At 45.9% G+C, this 19,736-nt stretch overlaps 1 protein-coding gene across 1 annotated transcript in view; it reads right to left on the bottom strand.

Annotated features, from left to right (window-relative positions):
- LOC138515901 (alcohol dehydrogenase 1-like) overlaps positions 1 to 19,736 on the bottom strand; it is a 438,132-nt gene that overhangs the window by 205,086 nt on the left and 213,310 nt on the right. The window contains exon 6 of the mRNA XM_069630662.1: positions 642 to 902. Within this exon, the coding sequence (XP_069486763.1) occupies positions 642 to 902 (261 nt within the window). The remainder of the gene's footprint in view (positions 1 to 641; positions 903 to 19,736) is intronic.

Here is a 19,736-nt window from a genome sequence, read left to right as displayed (position 1 = left end):
ATGCATGAAGCACAGTCACATACATACATTATGACATATGAGACACTGGGGAAGCAGCACTGCCAGGCCAAGCCAAATTGCTCAGATTCACAGCACATCCACCCTTGACAGTCCAATAATCTTAATATACAAATTAGTAAAAAGCAATAACAAACTGTCACCCACCCCTCCCTGCCCCGGACCCCCCCCACCCCCAAACCCTCGTGGAGCTTTCAAAATTAAAGCCGTGTTGAAGGGAACATGTACATGAAAACAAGGTCATTGTATCTTCAGTGAACATAATATCATTCGGATGAGATGCTCTGAACCTTGTTCCTGAAAATGACATCCTGCCTCTTCCAATGTGACATGTGAATAGTTTCCATGAATTCAGTGGGTTCTCTATTCAATAGCTAACCCTAGTCCATACAGTTCCAGCTGCTGGAATACAGTTGATAACCAGATGCCAATGGCTGCAAGAAGTTCATGGATTGTCAGTTGATGTGCCCACCCCACACTCAGTGTAATTCGCCAGAACCTCTACTTTTAACAATGTCTACAATATATCAGTATGGTTGTCACCTACTCAGCCTTGCGCCACATTCCATGAGCTCATGGGTTCAGCAGAGACAAAAGGTAATCATATACCTGCTTGGACATACCATAGTATCGATGTTTCCAATGCACTCAAAGGTATATCCCGCGCCACCGTCCGTCATCTCACATATCAGCTCATGAATGGGCTTGGTGAAATCCCGAGGATTGATGCACTCCGTGGCCCCTACAGCTTTTGCCTTAGCAAATTTGTCTTTATTGATGTCAACTCCAATGATCCGGGCGGCGCCAGCAACATGACAACCAATAATGACAGACAGGCCAATGGCACCTAGCCCAAAAATGACACAGGTAGAACCAGCTTCCACCTAAATGGAGAAGGGAGGAGTTATTGACGTAACAAACAGCTCATTTATGAAATATAGAAAACATACTTAGTTCTTTTAAAACACTTTCTGTCTTGAATATTGTTCATCTAACATAAAAGTATACTTCAACATTTTGTACAATACGATACATCATAGAGCTGATTATTGAACTAAAGATTACACAATATTATATTAACTGTTCATTAGGTTCAAACTGCATTCTTTTGGAAGATGCCATCCAAATTCTTGATAATTGATGGGCATTTGAGCAGGTTAACAGGAAGCAGTTAGTTCATTCTCATGTTGTTATGTTTTATGGACAGGGTGCGACAGGAGGTAAAGATGTAAGAGATTTGTTATAAAGCAGCTTGTTTAACAGGCATATCACAAAAGAGTGAGAAAGAACAAAATGCATATTGGCAAGATTGGCTCGCAATAGGTGCGGACACGGTACATCGCTCTAGACCCTAGAGATGATCTCAGCGCCGGCCAAATGATGGATGCTTTTTGATGAGCTGCTTAACGATAGACATGCCTTGCGATAGTTGTGGAAGCCTGGGCACGGCCATATTCACAATGTGTTGGGGGGCAGCAACAGTGTAAGAAACTGCCACACATGGAAGGGAGTGGCAGAAATCCAAGAAACTGTTGTTCGTATTGGGGAAGAATCTGGCACATATAATGTTCCCCGGGCAGCGTCTGCAAGTGGATGCACTTAAGCATACATGTTCGTGACGGGAAAAGTGACACCGAGGAATATCTCCTGGTTTCAGGCAGTAAGAGGTTCATAGAGGAAGAGGCAACGGTTGATGAATCTGAAGTGATGGAAGCTTGAGCCATGACGACAATGAACAACAATTCCACCTTCTTCCACCTTGTTCCCGTTACTAAAGGGAGTCAGCGGGTCCATTCCTCATCAGGAAAGCACCACCTTCAAAGACTTTTTTTCTGGAACCCTACCCACTATTTTGGGAGGTACTCTAAACAAACTACTTGCCAAGGTCAGTCCACAAACTGGCTTTATAAGCCTCTACTCCACCCAGGCAGCATCTGCATGCGCCATACTAAAGCATGGGCAGTGGTTTCAAACCCAAAGTGGTTTAATCACCCAGCATTTTGGCCATAAAACCTTGGTGTCATCTTCGACTCCTCTCTCTCCTTCTCCCCTCATATCTTGGACCTTGCCAGGAAGGCCCACTTTCAGCTTCACCTCCTTAGAGGTCAGACAGGGGAACTATTCTCTTTCCCTCTGCCTCTTTTTCTGACTCTTTAGCTCTAAGCTTTCCTGTAGGCTTGGAAATGCAGCCTGATCCTCTGACCTAGTGCTTTAAGGAACTGGGGAGTGTATTTCAGGAACCTAAGTCTTGAAAACTGATCTCATCCAGTACTCCTCTAGGAACAGTGTGCCTAATATTTACAGATGCCCTTACCATTTCATTATTCACAGCGCTCATGATTAGTGCTTCTGGAACATTGAGAGAGGGCCTACCCGCCAAATGAGTATCCCCCACAGGATCTATGGCAAGACCCCCTCGGTCCAGATCCAATGCTGCCAAGGGGGATGCACGTACCAATTTTGCAAGATACATGGTGATATTATAACGTAATGGATGACATCAGGGGTGAGGACGTCATTGAACGTGATGCTGCTTGCATAAAATGGCATTGAAGCAGGCCCAGCATGAGAAGTCCCAGGGTGGAACTCAAGGAGGTGTGGGCGCTTTGGGGGCAGTATGGGGTAGTCGCATAGAGCGGGCACAGCGTGGGTGTGTAAGATGTTGAAGAGGGCTTATAGCATAGGGGTCTTCTTTGAGCAATCTATGAATAGTAAAGAAGCCATTTTGGTTGTAGGCCCACGTTAAGATAACATTTTTCGCAGACAGATCATTAGAAAAAAGCTGCATGCCTGTGTGTGACAAGCAGAATGTATTTTCTGAACATTCAGCAGAAAGAGTGTGCTGAAACGTTGCACGGCTAAAGGTTCCCAGGAGAACGCAGCCACAGTGAATTAAATCTAAAATATACTTTCGAGGCCAACAAGCTAGGCACCAGGGTGCATGAGAAAAATTGGCAGAGAAATAGAAATTAAATACCATTAATTAAACTGCAGCCACTGTGTGTTCAAACTACACTTGGCAGCAAGCCGTGAGAATGGAGCTGGGGGCCAGAGCATTGGGGTTGGGTCTCTGGTAACAGGACGTGGAGCCAATCAGCAGATGGAGGATTTGGTGTCCCTAGGGGGTAACATTGTGCAGTGTCCTCGCTGATGTCTGTGGTGCACATCATTGGTCAGACTCAGTTTGAATTTCTCGCCCCTTGCCATCTCAAGCTATTTTGTATATTGGGCATGGCCAACCAATGTTCTTTGACTGATCAGCATAATCACGTAATTGAGGGGCTGTGTGGAAAAGGTTGTGACGTCACAAGGGGTGTTAATGTAATTGTGACCAAAAGTTGTAGCAACCAATTAGGATCATTTAACATATATTTGGATATAGGGGACTGACATAGTCCCACCAATCAGCACCTGTGGCCTGCCTTAACAACCAAGAAGTTGGGTGATGATTTGACACATTTTGTATAAAATGTTCAGCTGCAGTCGGCGGCGTTGACAGCTCACTTCATTCAGTTCAGTTCCACTGGGCTGTCTGAACCGTGCTTCCCAGCTGTTTGGGTCCAATAAATGTGCGTAACTTCTTGCTCGGTGTATGCTCCTTTTTGGATTACTTTTCTTCCCCTGTATTACTTTTGACAGGGGTCCCTGGTCCCCTGTTAGACTCATCTCACCTCTACCTCACACGCCTATCTTTCAGCAGACCCCTCTACTCTTTGTCAACTTCACTCCATGGTACTTGACCAACTCACTGTGGCCGTTTCGCCACATTTGGTGAATGCCCTTTTTTATCATTTTTGCACTGCTTTTTTTTTAGGCAAGGTAAATAGATAGTTCTATCTGGAGTTTAGGGTAGTGGTGGGTGGAGGAGCATAGAAATGTTTGTAGGTGCTTCCGCATGAAATGTGGTGAACAAATGCAGTAAAATGGCCACCACAGTGAGTTTTATCAAGTCGGTTGAACTCCACACCTCCAATTCACACCTACACTCTTCATCCCTTCCCCACACAGCCACACCACTACTCAACACAACCATACTACCCCACACTACATCTCAATAGTCCTTTCCACACCACCACACCACTACATCACATCATGAACTCCACCCGTTACCACTCCACACATTCACACTACTCAACACCTTGACATCACAACAACCCATCTGTACGCCACCACACCTCCAAACTTTCCACCACCACAACCGCACTCCACATCACTACAACACCACCATAGCCCCACTCCACACCTTAACACCATACATCCACACCTCAACACCATCACTCCATCCACACCACCACCCCACTCCACACCACCATAACACCCCCACTCCATATCACCCCCACTTCCACACTAAACCCCACTCTAAAATCATGCACCAACTCTATTGCCTGCATGTGCACCACTGCCCCATCTTACTGTACCTCAACCCATTGTTCCTCACCCACTCTCTAGATCCATGCCCCTCTCTATTTCCACACACATTTCACCTTTTTCTACCCCAGTAATCCTAGCTCATTCTTGTCAACCATGCCAACCCCTGCCTACTTCCTTCCAACTTAGCTGGTCCCTTCTCCCATCCACCTTAGCTCACCCCTAATACTGTCCCGTAGCTCACTCTTACATTCACTGTGCAAATCACCTTAAAATTTCCAAACATCATTTTTTCTGGCACGTAACATCCATTACTAATGTTATTTTTCCCCAAGCACCAATTTGAAGACATATTAGTAATTACTGGCCTAGTAGAGCCCGAGTATGTACTGCATTTGTACATATAAATGCAAAATGCCATAAACAGCCACCTACAATACTACTTGCTTTGTCAGTGCTTGATTTATATTATCTTACGTTTTAAAAAGCGAACAAACTAACCACAGTCTTGACAAAGGTGTAGGCATGATAGTCTACCCTTACTGGCCTGCTTGGGAAGACCTTTGAGAGCTATTCATCAGATATGATTATTATAGGTTATTTATAATCTGCTTAATACCCAGAGGTTTCTAAGCGCGGACCTTATGCCCAAAAACTCACCAAAGTCACACACAGTTTTTCGAGATGGGAAAACATTAATGGAGGGCTTCTGGGGTCCAATTAAGAGTTCAAAGGCGTAGAGGATAATTTGTTCTAGTGAATAAAAGTGTCCCCCCACTTTCAGAATGCTTACGCAAGCAATGGCAAAAACAAATTGTTAGAAAACCTTTCAAAAGTTACCAAACTTTTAAAAGGGAGATAGGGGGTTCAGGCAAGTACTGTTAAAACTAATGCCCATGCTCCAATTCTTCTTAGGACTTGGCAGGTCTTCAGAAGAGGGTTCAAGTTTGCTTTTCCCGCCGTCATCTCTGATCCTTAATGCCCAGGTGTTGCAGGTTTGAACACTTCTCTGGTCGGTGTCAAATGCTGGTGCAAGGTCTTCAGGATGGAGAAGGCAGAACTCGATGCAGGGCCCCTCTTCGCACTGGACTGGATGCAGGAAAGATTTCTTAGATGACGGCCACCGATGCACAGTGATGCAGGGGGACACAACTGTTGCGGTCAGACTTTGTCTCCTATCTCGGGTCCCCTTGATATTGGAACCACAATATATGGCAGAAATGACTCCTGTAGCATAAGCTGTGGATCCTCAAGGTTCCAGGCCTCAACACAGAATGGCAACAGCTGCAGCACAGTACCCAAACTCTGAGCTGGTCAGCCTCAGATTGGTTCAGAGACACTTCTGAAAGCTCTTCTTCGCAGGACACTGGGCATACATCAGGAATGGATGGTCCCTCCACTCCAAGGATCGAAGATCCCTCACAGGACTTCTGGAGATCACCTACAAGACAAGGCTTTACCAGGACAGCAGCAGAAGTTGGTCATCAGGCCTTCATCCAACGGATCCACTGTCTCCTCACATGTCTTGCAGATTGACAAGATACTTGGCTCCTTCAGGTGCGCTGTGAAGTCGGGTGGTGAGTTATGGCAGCTGCATGCGGGTGGGTGGCCGAGCCCCAGTAGGGAAACCGCTATGTTCCATTGAAATGGAGTGATATAAGTACCCGGGAATAAAGGCTGATATCTGGTTGCGACTAGTGTATCAGGATGTATCATATGGATCGACTGAGTACTGCCAGCTGAGTACTGCATTGTTGTCACCTCAAGTAAAACCTCTTTGATCCCGCCAACCTGTCTGTGGGGTTTAGTTCACCCAGTTGGTGGACTAGCTTAGTCAAGATGCACAGGGGAAGAGCCACATCTTGAGTGCATTTCAGAAAGCGAGGTTATCCTCTATGCGGTGGATGTTAAATGGAATTGAAAGTCAGATAGTGGGGGCTTAGACGGAGAAAGAAGATCACCCTTTTCTGCTTGATATAGTGACTGGGATGGCAAGGAGGAGAGCTGTGCCTGATCTCAGGTTTCTGGTGGGTGTGTAGGGTGTGAGCTTGTGTTGTAGATATTCTGGTCCTGTGTTGTGCATAGATCAGTGGGTGATGTACATTGCCGATCGGGCGATGATCCACCTTCAAGGCTGCCAGTGAAGGGCACGGAGGGTGAGTCTGATGGGTTCTCTGGGGCCAAGAACAAGAATGAGCCTTAATGCAGTGTTTTTAAGCCATTGGTGTTTCTTAAGATGTGATCCAGGGGTCCCCAGGTATAGGGAGTTAGCATAGTCTAGGCGTGAGATTAGAAATCATTATATGTTGGGGGGCGCTGTTGGGCAGCTGATCGAAATGTCCACCTGAATGTGAGGCTCCAGCCCCATATAAAATCCTGTCATGGATAGATCCTCTTGCGTGCCTGAAAAAGCATGTTTGAGTGGACATTTGGAGAGGGGACAGGAACGTGAACCTGTGGTCCCACTGTGAGCTCTCTGCGCGATATACCGCTGAAGATATCTGCACCGAAAAGAAAGATGCGGTGCGACCCAGCCATGAAGCAGGACACAGCCGGAGGGGAGGAGGAGCCACCTCCCATTGGAACAAATGTGCCAGACCCAAGAGAGGGTGCAGCTGGCACATCCCTAGCATCAGAAACCTGCATACGAAACAAATGGAGTAGTGAGGCGGAGTGGGCTAAAGCAGCTGGTGCCCCTCGCGTATTTGGTAAATCTAGTGAAAAAAACAGAGTCCTGTGAGACGCAGCGCCAGACGAACCAGACGAGGAGGTGCGCAGCAGCATTTCACCATGGAACACAGAGAACTGCCAGGGAGAGACGTGTGGAGGATCTGGTGAGTGAGATCCCCCCACCACAACCCCTCCGAGGGAAGCAGCTGGCAGAAGACAAGGCACAGAATAAATAAGTGTCCCCCCTGGGGAGGCAGGCTGGAAGTGCCGTGGGGGTGCCCCACGACACATAGCTGGGAACATTCTACCAGAGAACACAGTGGCCAGCGCGCCCTCGGCCGGGAGATATGGACACAGTGAAGGCCCTGGCCCACACCAGGGCTCTAGCCTTCCTTGCCGGATTGCAGCCCAGCTCCCACATGACAGCGCACTCTCATACCCGGATCCTTGATATTTATTTGAAAATGGGAAACACAGAGCACATTGTGCCGGCAGGGGTGGCACACACGTGCATGTGGTTACTGCAGCGACCCACAGCATGCACGCTGAACTGCTATATGTGCTCCAATTAGAGACATCAGCAATTGAGGGAACAGCACAGAGCCTGGTGGCCTACGCTGTAAACGGGCGAGGAGTTATAAGTAAAGGACAATGATCCGGTGGGTCTGCACTGACAGGGGGAACAATCAGCTCAGGGAAATAAAATCTTTGACTGGCTGAGTACATCATGGGGTTGCAGACCCAGAAAACCGGCGAAACACAAGGGGGGGAGCGACCCAAAGCCTACAGGAAAGAGTGCATTGAACTACAACAGCACCATTGCCTGCGCTGATTCACAGAGGGCAGCAACTGACTGGATCCCAGTCAATCCTGCAGAGAAGGAAACAGCCAGTGAAGATCCAATCGCATTCCCACTGAAAAAGTGGGAACACATCCGCATACAGACGATAAAGCCTAATAAAAGTAACAGACAGTGAAAGGGTTCTGGACAGGGTCCCACTTCAGAAGCGCCCCTGGAAAGTAATCCAGCCCATCTGAACAGCACCCACATCCAAAGAGCTGCACGCCAGATAACTGTAGCACTGCCACTAGCTACCACAGGCACTAGAACATTATACAGGATAAGGACTCAAACAGGTGACAGCTCTGTACGGAGTGCAGAACGAGCGCACTGCAACAATTGTAGAATCATAGTGGGGAAGAAACAAGGCCAATAAATCAGATCTCTGTAGTGCACTTACCTAACTACACTGCTTTGAATACAAATCCGATTGTTGCTTGGCACGGTGTACACAGATCCAGAAACAGAAGCCGGTGACAGAGCTGCACAGCGGATCAGGGTCTCTGTGCTCCAGGAAAATGACGAAGGGCGCCAGTAAGAAGAAGAGTCCCATGGACTCGTTCACCAGTCCCCGGCCCTCACCTTCAGAAACACCTACCCTGCCAAGCACAAGTAAAGGGCAAACCGGAGAGGGCAACACACGCGAAGATCACCTGCTGAATTCAATGCAACGCAGATTTAAGTCAATCAATGTAAAGCTTGATGACATTGTCTCCACAATGGATTCCCTGAAAGCGAAACTTGAGAAAGTGAGTGGTCGAATCAATGAGATGGAAGCAAGGGCATTACCACTGAAGACACTCTCGAACAACATGATCACAACATGGCAACTATCAAAAAGAACTTAGCGATCTGAAGAATAAATACGATGACTTAGATTCAAGATCTAGACACAATAACATCCAAGTGATGGGGGTACCTGAAGCAGCGTGTAAAGGCCCAATGGAGCCATTTCTGGAGAACCTGCTTAAAACACTATTTGACCCCACTACGTTTTCCACGCAATTCCTGGTGGAAAGAGCACATCAGACTCTTGCCACGTCCACATCCACCTCCACCACGCCCTGGTGTGCCTCCTTGGACATTAATTGCAAAACTGCTGAATCATAGAGATCAAGACACAATCCTAAAACTTTCACATTTACCCCAATTTTACTGTTGGAGTGTAGGTGCAAAGGAAAACATATGATCCGGTGAAACGCCTCCTGAGAGCACGCCGAGCACCATACTCTCTGATCTTTCCTGCCAAACTGTGGATACAACATGGGGGAAAAGCTAATTTCTTTGAAAATCTGGCTGAGGCGCTCAGCTATGAGGAGGCTTCTATACCTGCCCCCTCGCCTCTCCAGAATAGAGAGCTGAATAGCCAAACCGGGAGGCAACGGGGACCGTGTTGAAGAGAACGACTGAACTGGTGCTACGATTCAAACTATTATCCAGATGAGAGACACGGAAACTAGGCACACAAGAATGAAAATATAGAAGTCAAGTTGAGGCATGCTGAAGCTGAGCCGGGAGGACATGGCAGTAAACACAGCGCTACAGGGAGCTTCCAAGCTTTTTGGGGCAATGCATCATCAAGGTGGGGCTGATGGTGACGGTGATGGGATGTGTTATGACGATACAGATGAAGTGGGTAAACATAGCCCAATTGGACTCAAAAGTTGTGGGTAAAAAACATGGGGGAAAAGTTGCATGTGGGTGAAGGTGTGGATCAGAAAAATCAAGGAATAAAAAATGGACATCATCCTTGTTAAAGTAAAGATACACACGCCTGATATTGATCTCATGGAATGTGCGTGGGTTGAATAACACGATAAAAGTCAGGAAGGTGTGGGCTTACTTGGAACAACAGTCTCCCAACATACTAATGTTGCAAGAGACTCATGCCTTGGATGCAACACACAGACAAATTGCTCCAAGATGGGGTAAAAATAGGTATTATACCAGCTACTCCTCTCAGGCAAGAGGAGTGATTACATTAATACATAAATCCATACATTTTAATGTAGAGATTACTCACATAGACCCTGACGGCAGAAATGTCATAGTTGCTGGTACCATAGACAACGAGGCAATAACATTAGTAAATACATATGGCCCGAAAATTGATGAACCTGACTTCTACATAAACGTGGCCACACTGATAGGGCAGGCACCTGGTGTTCCAGTGTTGTGGGGGGAAATTTCAACACAATTCTCAATATCACAAAGGATAGATCTAACACCAGAAACCGTGGAAACACGAAAGCAGCACTGACAATACACCAGATTATGGCACAATATACATTAATTGATGCCTGTAGGGAGGAACACCCAGACAAAACAGAATCTACATATTATTCTACAGTGCATGATGCACTATCTAGAATCGACTTGTGGTTAATAACATATACATTGCTTGATAAAACCTTTAGCTCCACCATATTGCTGCATACCTGGTCAGACCACTCACGGTGGTGCTCCAGGTACAGCTGACAACTAAAACGCAACCCCGGACACTATGTATAATGGCCCCGATGGTGCTTACAGACCCCATCTTTGAGAGCAATGAGAGTTTGGTGGTAAAGTTTGCCAATGTATGGGAAGCATTTAAAGTGTAGGTCCGCGGCATGATGATTGCCTCCACGTCAGATATACTAAAAAATACACGTAGGGAACTGGCAGAAGTGGAGGAATCTCTAAAGAGACTGGAGGATGAATATGGTGAGTTGGGCCACAGGCCGCTCCTGGGATTGATCAAGAGAAACCTTATATAATTCCCAGACCTGGCGGAACGAGAGGTACAGTTTATAACTAGGCACATACAAGCACGAAGATATGGGAAAGGGGACCGGTCGGGCCACCTGCTGGCAGGAATAATCAAGGGATAAAGGGAAGTACAACACATCACCGGCATAACGAGTCCTGATAGGGGGCCATTTAATGGAAACAAAGGGAATAAATGTGCTGTTTATCAACTATTATGAAAACCTGTATGCCAATTCAGATATGGTATCCAATGAAGCAGCAGACAGATACCTGGTAGAGACATCGTTACCAAGTCTAGACAATGAGGCAAGAGAGAAACTAAATAGCCCTGTGACGCTCAAAGAAATAACTGATGCAATATTATCCCTTACATCCGGTAAAGCCCCTGGCCCGGACGGACTGGGGATCAAACTTTATAAAACATATAAAGATATTCTAGTCCCCCGACTTTTGAAAGTTTGGGAGAAATAGTTTGACACTGGCAGACTTCCTCCCTCACTTACGGAAGCTGTAATAACGGTTCTTTTGAAACCTGGAAGACCCCCCAATGAGATGCCCTCATATCGTCCACTCTCCTTGATAAACGCGGATGCAAAAATATTCGCAAAAATATTGGCGAACAGACTCCTTCCATATATGACTAGTCTAGTACATCCAGACCAATCTGGTTTCATTCCTGGGAGATCGACCGCTCTAATCCTTCGCCGATTATTTGGAACAATAGCACAGCAAAACCCGGAAGTGTCTGCTGCAGCAGTTATATTAAATGCCGAAAAAGCATTTGATTCGGTCTCCTGTTGCCTCCTGTTCGGAGTATTAAGGCGATTTGGCGTGGGACACGGATTCATAAATGATGTAAAATGATTAAATACAGACCCGAAGGCCAGAGTGCACACTAACCGAAACTACTCTGAGCCAATTACGCTAGCGAGAGGAACACGACAAGGATGTCCCTTCTCTCCCCTATTGTTCGCACTGACCATTGAACCATTAGCAAGTAGGTTCAGGGAGTTCCACGGTCACAGAGGAATACACATAAGGGGGCCTCCGCAGGTGATTTCATTGTATGCAGACGACACCCTTTTATATCTCAGAAACCCAGAGAATATTATTGAACCAGCCTTGGAGGGGGTCAGAAAGTTTACACAACACTCAGGGTACAGGGTCAACACAGCGAAGTCTGAGCTATTCCCTCTAATAGAGAACACGACAAGACCGGAGGCACTGCATGGATTATGGTGGGCACGCAGCACAATCAATACCTAGGAGTAAAGGTGTCACGTACACAGAAAGTATTGTTAGAAAAAAAAACATGAAGAATACTTAAATGTACTAGAACAAAAACTAAACCTTTGGCCCAAACATCCCTTTTCGCTGTATGGCAGAGTTGCAATATTGAAGATGGTGGTAGTACCCAAATGACTGTATTTTTTTAACACTATTCCAATATGGCCAGGGCGGAGGTTTTTCACCACATTACGAACGCTGCCCGTGAGATTTGTGTGGGGGGTGGAACAGTTCGCATGAAATGGGAATGCCTAGTTGAACCATACAACAGGGGCAGTTTGGCTGCCCCTGACTTAGGTATAGTATTTGGCAGCCCAGGCGCATCACGCAGAGCATTGGTATGGATCAGACTCTAAAACACAACATAAGGCATTGGAATCCCATGGGGCGTCCCTGATTGATCTTAATTCAGTCATGAGTGACCGTTATGTAGATTCATGCCCGTATGATCCGATGTGCACCACGGTGGACGCTTCGAGACGAATAAACACCTGATTGGGAATAAAAAAAATCCATATTGTAACAGCGCCCCATTGTGGAACTGCCCGGAACTACCTCTCTCAATAGATGCAGATATCCAGGCGGCATGGGACCCAGTCAGGGAGATGAAACTTGGTGACCTCTACCCTGGGGAAGATTTGTCACGATAGAAGAATTTAAAACCAGACTGGGGGACAACCCAGTACGGTTGCTGCAATATTACCATATGCGGGAAGCTGTAAAAAAGAAATGACCATCGTTCCGACAGGAACCCGAATCAAACAAGTGTATAGAAATGATAGTGAAGGGAGAGGGTAGAAGGGGTATATTAGCAAGGCTGTACGCTAAAGTACAAAACGGGGCAGATCACAGAATGCTATCAGACAAAAAATGGGAGAGAGATACCGGAAAACACAGTCAACAATACTAAATGGCAGAAGATGTGTACCCTAACAAAAGACGTCTCACTGAACGCACGTCTCAGTTTAATACAATTTAAAGCGTTGAACAGACTCCACTATACACCTGCACAGACCTCACGATTTTACCCTGATAAGATTAAAAAATGCCCAAAATGTGGGAGCGAGGATGCAGAGACCATACACATGTTCTGGAACTGCAGGGGCGTTGCTAGCGGGGGGGGGGCTAAAGGGGCTATAGCCCCTGATCTTTTGGTTGTAGCCCCGGATAGAATCTCAGGAGCTACAGCCAAAAGACTAGCTAGCCCCCAGTCCCAACAGTTCCGACATCAGCTTAGCCCCGGGTCTTTTCCAGACCTAGCAACTCCCCTGTGGACCTGCCCTCTGATTAAGGATTTCTGGCAAAGGGTTGCGTGGGTGTGGCACCACATAACTGATATCCCTCCAACACTAAAGTATAGATATAGGGAAAGTAAAAATAAAAATACGCAGACTCTTTTACATAAGGTGTGTAGTAGCCAAAAATGCATTTTACTTAATTGGAAATCAAAAGAAGCTCCTACAATCCAACAGTGGCTTAAGGCACTAACACATATCAATGACAAGGAGGAAGGCTATGTATGCACAGTGGTAGCACCTAGGAGAACAAAAAATATATGAGGTCCGTTCCAGGAATATATGAATAGACTACATACAGAATGAGAAACTGCAAATGTTTCAATAAGTGCTGATTTGTAAAAGAATTGCGAATGTAACACTAGCATGAACCAAGATGTACAAATGTTATGAACACCCGAGTGGAGAAATGTATATCGTAAAATGTATGTGCAATGACAAGAATCCTAAGATGATGTGATGATCTCCCTGTAACCCACTGCAAAAGAGTTAAATAAAGTTTGAGGGGAAAAAAATCATCATATGTTCCTTTTGGTAACCTCTTACAGATGCTAAACAGGAAGCATTGGCTGGGGAGGAGAGGGATGATGGGGCAGGTGATCCATAAAGGCTGGAATCCCAGTTGCATGTGCCATGAACTGCAGTCACTTTCTGGGGATCTCAACAATGTGAGCAGGTTTTATAGAATATGAGTCAGTGGCTATACTGGCGATCTGTGATTTGGATGGCACAGAAAACCGGCCTGGCTTGTCATCCAGAAATGAGAGGCCACACAAGAAAGGACAATCCAAAACCTCACCTACAAGACCACCCAGACAGTGGAAACCACAGTCAGAACACCTGCTCCAGTGACTGATGCAACACCTGTTTTGTATGCTTTTGAGTGGCTGTTTTGAGGGTTCTGTTGATGGCACCTGGCCAACAATAGCTGGCAAAAAATGACAGTGAAATGGTGACCGCTGAACTGCACTCTGCGAGGCATATCAAGATATCATGGTGGTAGACACTTATGGTAATACAGGCAGCCCTCAGGGTGGCCCATAAAGAGTCAGTTGTGTACTGAGGCAGGAGCCTCATGTTGACAGGCACGGATTAACAGCACACATGCAGACATCTCATATCCAGATTGATCTGCTTGCAGAGACACATTCTTCCACACGTGCCCTTTAATGAGTGGAAGCATACTGCATAAGCCCCCATATGCAGGTGGTTGCTGCTAATGCGGCACAACCCCAGTCACTTGCCACACTGACTGTTGTAGTCCAGCAGCGGGAGCACTTTATATCTCCCTGCTCAGATCTAGTGCGAACGGGAACTTTCATCCTACCCACAAGCCCTTCTTACACATTCTAGGCTTCATCTCAGATGTCTCGAGACAGGCCCAGGAGATGTTCCTTCCAGGCATCTTGCCCATGTTTAACCTCCTTCAAGCAAAATTGAAATAGAAATAGTTATCCCAGTTGATTTTCGTGTTTGTGCTGTGGCCACTATAGACTTTTGGGGATTAGGAAATAACGGGACATTCACATCATTTGGGATGTGACTTGCGAGGGGGTTCTTTTGAATGGAATACTCGATGCATTGTATCATAGGATGGGCATAATAAATTAATACAACCAATTCGTCATGCGATATGAGATATAGAAATACATCTATTTTTAAAGTGCATCATCTCCTCTCTTATTAACCAACTTATATCATCCCCAGTGCCTGCTGATAAAATCTCTTCATGTCTTTCTTCTTTGTTCCCATTGTCCTTCTATGGGGTGACATATTCCACTGCATTTAAATGTTGGGTAACATGCAACACATCATGGTGACAATAGCACACCTTTTCTGTGAGAATAATGGAGAGTACTGGAGGACGACTCTGTTTTATAGAGACACTGGATCCCCTGTACAATACCTCATATACACATAAAATAGAGTTGTTGATACAAATGTGTGCAGTGTTTACTGGGATAGGCTATCTAAAGGGGTCATGACCCTGGGTTTCCGTTGGTATTCAGATTCCCCATTAAAATAAAGGGGTTTCATATCAGGGCAGGGCATACACAGCTCTGAACATGCCCAAGGAAAGGTTGAGCTGGATCACCTGTGCTACACAAACTCATTACCTAAGTGCCATCTCGCTTGCCTTCCATCTACTCAGAGAGTCACTGGAATTCACATTGCACCATAGGTTGGAGAAGTCATGAACGCTAGTTCTTAGTCAATACTTGATATCAATACGTGAAGTCTGGTGTGCATGTGTGTGTGTGTGTGTGTGCTAGGTGATGTGGTTGTCTATTTTGTTCACAGGTATGGGGCATCCATGTGATATCTTGCCGGCAGACTAATATTGTTTGTTATGCTAGACCTCCATGATTTCAGAAAGGCAGTTCTTTTGAAAGATCGTAGAATCACGGATAGGTCAAAGAAAGCTGGTACAAACATGGCTGAAATAGAGATTAGCGTTGCAGAGTATTTGAATGTTTAGCCTGTGCTGTCCTGTGACACTTGGAGAACGTCTGTTCCTGCATGTTGTATGGAACATGGAACTGCAAACGTGCAGTCAAGCCACAGCCAGTGCGAGGATGTTTGCCACCTTTGGTGAATGGTAATTTTGCCACCCCCACTACCAGCCCTATAGACTCCCCACATCACAGATGTGTCTTCACCACTTCACCTGCACGTCTTGGCCACCACATTCACACGCTACTGTTTCTCTGCCATGTTTGGTAGCTCTTCATAACAAGGTAACATTAAATCACTCTCTCTTACACACACACTATATATTATACAGTACATGGTAGAGTAGAAACTATGACCAGACGAGGAAGGATTTGAAATAACAATATACAACCTCTATGATAGTAGTAGAATTGAAAATAATGACCCTCAGATATCCCTCTCCCACAATCAACACACAAACATGCATATCAGTTTTTTTTTGGGGGGGGGTTATTGTGAGCCACTTAAATAACATTCCGTTGGCATCTATTTAAAGGTTGTTGGAAAGAAATAGGCTACCGTGTCCTTCCCCTAACCCCACTGGCTCTCTGCGAGCACCCCTATTTTAGAGGGGGAACTACCACTGGTTTTGCTAACCCTGTCTCTGCCTCTGCCCTGCCTCCACCTGCATTGATTAAGCCTCCATTAAGGAGAGTTGCAGAAACCACTGGTCGAGTCACTGAAAGTGAGAGGGCGCTCTGGGTGGCGTAGCACCCTCGCATCCTCTTTCCAGATACCATGGATGGCAGAGACATGCCCTTTGCTCCACTGCATTCACAGGAACGTGGAGGGAATTCATTTGGCATCTCAGAGATAGAGTGGAGAACAGACGTGAACCAGCTCCCGTCATCCTCAAGCAGCTGGTACACTAACCAAAGCACCACCTGGAGTCTCAGGGAATCGACCAGTGATATCTTTTCCCCAGACTGATTACCAGTAATAGGCGAAAATAGGGCAGTGGCTCTGCCTCCCAGCCAGCCCATCATGAGGTGGACTGTCGGTGTGTTGAAAGCTCTGCTTCCACCAGGTATTCTAAACAGGGACTTTAGCATGATGTGCAGCTAGCAGTTTTAACCAATTTTATTGCTCCAATGTTCTGTAAAACGGCCCATATCCCACAAACCGCCAGAAAAGGTTACCCATGTTACTAGTCGTTTTGCTGTGTAAAGTCATTATTGTGTTTCATGAGTGTCTGCCACACTGCTTCCTTAAATCACTTAATAGGTACAGTACTGGCACAAACTACAAACTTTATTCACACACAGAAAAGACAGCACATGTAGCAGAAGTTAAAACTTTCCTGACTTATAGGAAAAGTACAATATGGGTATCAGAGCAAGTGGCCCTCACACAAAGAACAGGATTGAATACTTCCATCACACACTGGACAGATGCATCAAGGTCAGCAACACTGCAAGCTACTATCACACACCAAACAGGTACAGCATGGGACAAAGAAGATCCAACTTCCCAACATAGGAACCCACATGTCACAGTCTAGGCAGCAGTGCTGCAAAGCTTCCAAAAGTACACAAATAAAGCAGATACAACTTCTATATGCACAGGACTAACATCTGCTTCCCCCACAAAAATAAAACAGGCACAGGAACAGCTTAGGCAGGGCCAGCACAGGCTTTCCTCAAACATGTACACCATAGGCCCAACAGGTACTGCATGAGCAGGGCTAGTGAATGTTTTCCACAAACAGGTACAGCATCAGCAGAGCGACATCTAACTGACATAACAACCAAGTATACATAAAGCATGGACAGGGCTAGTTGAAGATTCCACCTCAAACAGATACAGCATTTTACAGCAAAAACAAACATCTCTCACACACAGTTCAGCATTTTCAAGTGTAAGTTGTCTCACAAAAAAAGTAATTCAAGCATCACTCACACATAAATACAGATTTATTATGGAAATGCATGTTTCCAATACATGCGGGTGCAAGTACAGCATGGACAAGTCTGTTACATTTTTCCCTAACAAATGGGTAAATCGTCTGCATGGGTAGGGCAAGGCAAATTTACCTCACAAGCAGGTATAACATGGGCAAGGTATTTTAGTATTTAGTATTTAGTTTATTTATAAAGCGCATCCAGGCGCGGGGGCATAAGGGTGCGTAAGGTAGAGCTGGTTACAGGGGAGCAGTTAAGCAGAGTTACGTTACAGTTACAGGAAGGTTACAGTTACATAAGTGTGCAATCAAAACAATACAGTCAGCCAAGTTCCATTATAGTTACAGGTAGGAACTGGCATAATAAGCAAGTGCATACGCAGAGATATTAATTCCAAGTGATTGGCCAATGTCAAATAGGCTAAGGTTAGGCTGTCAGGAGTCCGTGTTATGGAGCCAACACTTCGTGCTATGTTTGAACCGGTTAAATGAAGGTTCTGCACGTAGATGTGGGGGGATGGTGTTCCATAGTTTGGATGCTTGTACCGGGAAGCTAGCTCCACCCGAGTTGTGGAGTTTAAATCTCGGTATGGTCAAGGTGTTAGTTTGGGCTGCTCTAAGAGGTCTCAAGGCGGAGTGTGGTGTGAAATGGTTAGTGAGGTATGCAGGAGCAAGGTTAGCCCTAACTATGTGTGTGATGGCAAGCGTTTTCAGGGATATTCTATGCTTGACAGGGAGCCAGCGTAGGTTACGTCTGGTCTCAGATATGTGTGCTTTTTTGGAGATGTTAAGGGCCGCTCTGATTGCATTGTTTTGGACTACTTGTAATTTATTCATGTTTTTGTGGCTGGTGCCCAAGTAGAGGGCGTTGCAGTAGTCTATTTTGGAGAGGACTAGTGCTCTCGCGAGAGTGATACAGTTGGGTGCAGAGATGAATGGTCTGCATGCAGTGATAAGCTTGCAAGTGTAAGCAGCTTATGACGCTACTGCGTTAGTTTGTTTAGAGAGGGATAAGGTAGCATCGATGTAAATACCAAGAGTTTTAGTGTTATTAGAGACTGAGATGAGATTGCCATCTATGGTAAAGGCTTTGAATGAAGGATTGAGATTTTTAAGTTTGGCATGAGTGCCCAAGATGATCAGCTCGGTTTTATCGTCATTGAGACACAAGCCATGGTGTGCCATCCATGCTTGTATAACGGAGTAGATTTCATTGAGGGTCATGCTGTCTATTTCGTAATCACCCGTGATAGGAAAGAGTATCTGGGTGTCGTCCGCATAGTTGGTATACGTAACACCCAGATAGTCTAGGATATCGAAGAGGGGTTTCGTGAATATGTTATAAAGTGTCGGGGGCACACATGAGCCTTGCGGGACACCACAAGGTACTGGGGCCGGCTCGGCGGAATCTGTGGGAGAGAAGACTCTCATGGTTCTGTTCACCAGGAAGGAGCTGATCCATGCCGTGGCTGCATCTGAAAAGTGGGCTGCGGATTTCAGGTGTTGACAGAGTGTTTGATGGTTAACCAAATCAAACGCTGCTGACAGGTCAAGCAGCAAAAGGAGTGCAAGTTTGCCATGGTCTTTCAAGGTTTGGATCTGGGTGGTAAGGTCAATTAGTGCAGTTTCCGTACCGTGTCTCGGTCGGAAGCCTGATTGCCTGAGCCCTAGGAGATTATTAGCTTCTAGATAAGCCTGTATTTGTAGGTAGGCTGCTCTGTCCAGTATTTTTAATAGGAACGGTACCGTCGTTATTGGTCTGTAGTTAGACGGGTTGGCTGGGTCAAGCGTAGGTTTTTTGAGGAGTGGAATGACCCAAGCGTCTTTAAGATTGTCAGGAACTATTCCAGATTTGAAAGAGGCATTGATGAGATTGGTGATGAACGGCGCCAGATCGTGTGCAGCTGCTTTAACAATCGGGGCAGGGCAGGCATCACCTTGGCAGTTTGAAGGTTTTAGTTTCCTGATGATGTTTTCTACTTCCCACGTTGAAAGGGGTGAGAAGCTGAAAGGATTACAAGTCGTCTGGAAGGTTGGAAGTATGTTAGGAAGTTGTTTGTGGTTAGGGTCTGCAGATAGCAGGGATTTTTTTGCGTTAATTTTGGATTGTAGA

The sequence above is a fragment of the Ambystoma mexicanum genome, chromosome 6q (genome assembly GCF_040938575.1).
Source record: "Ambystoma mexicanum isolate Mex_15411 chromosome 6q, UKY_AmexF1_1, whole genome shotgun sequence".
Classification (NCBI taxonomy): Eukaryota; Metazoa; Chordata; class Amphibia; order Caudata; family Ambystomatidae; genus Ambystoma; species Ambystoma mexicanum.
Note: the sequence above shows the minus strand (reverse complement) of the source record. Positions and strands in the feature narration are given on the sequence as shown.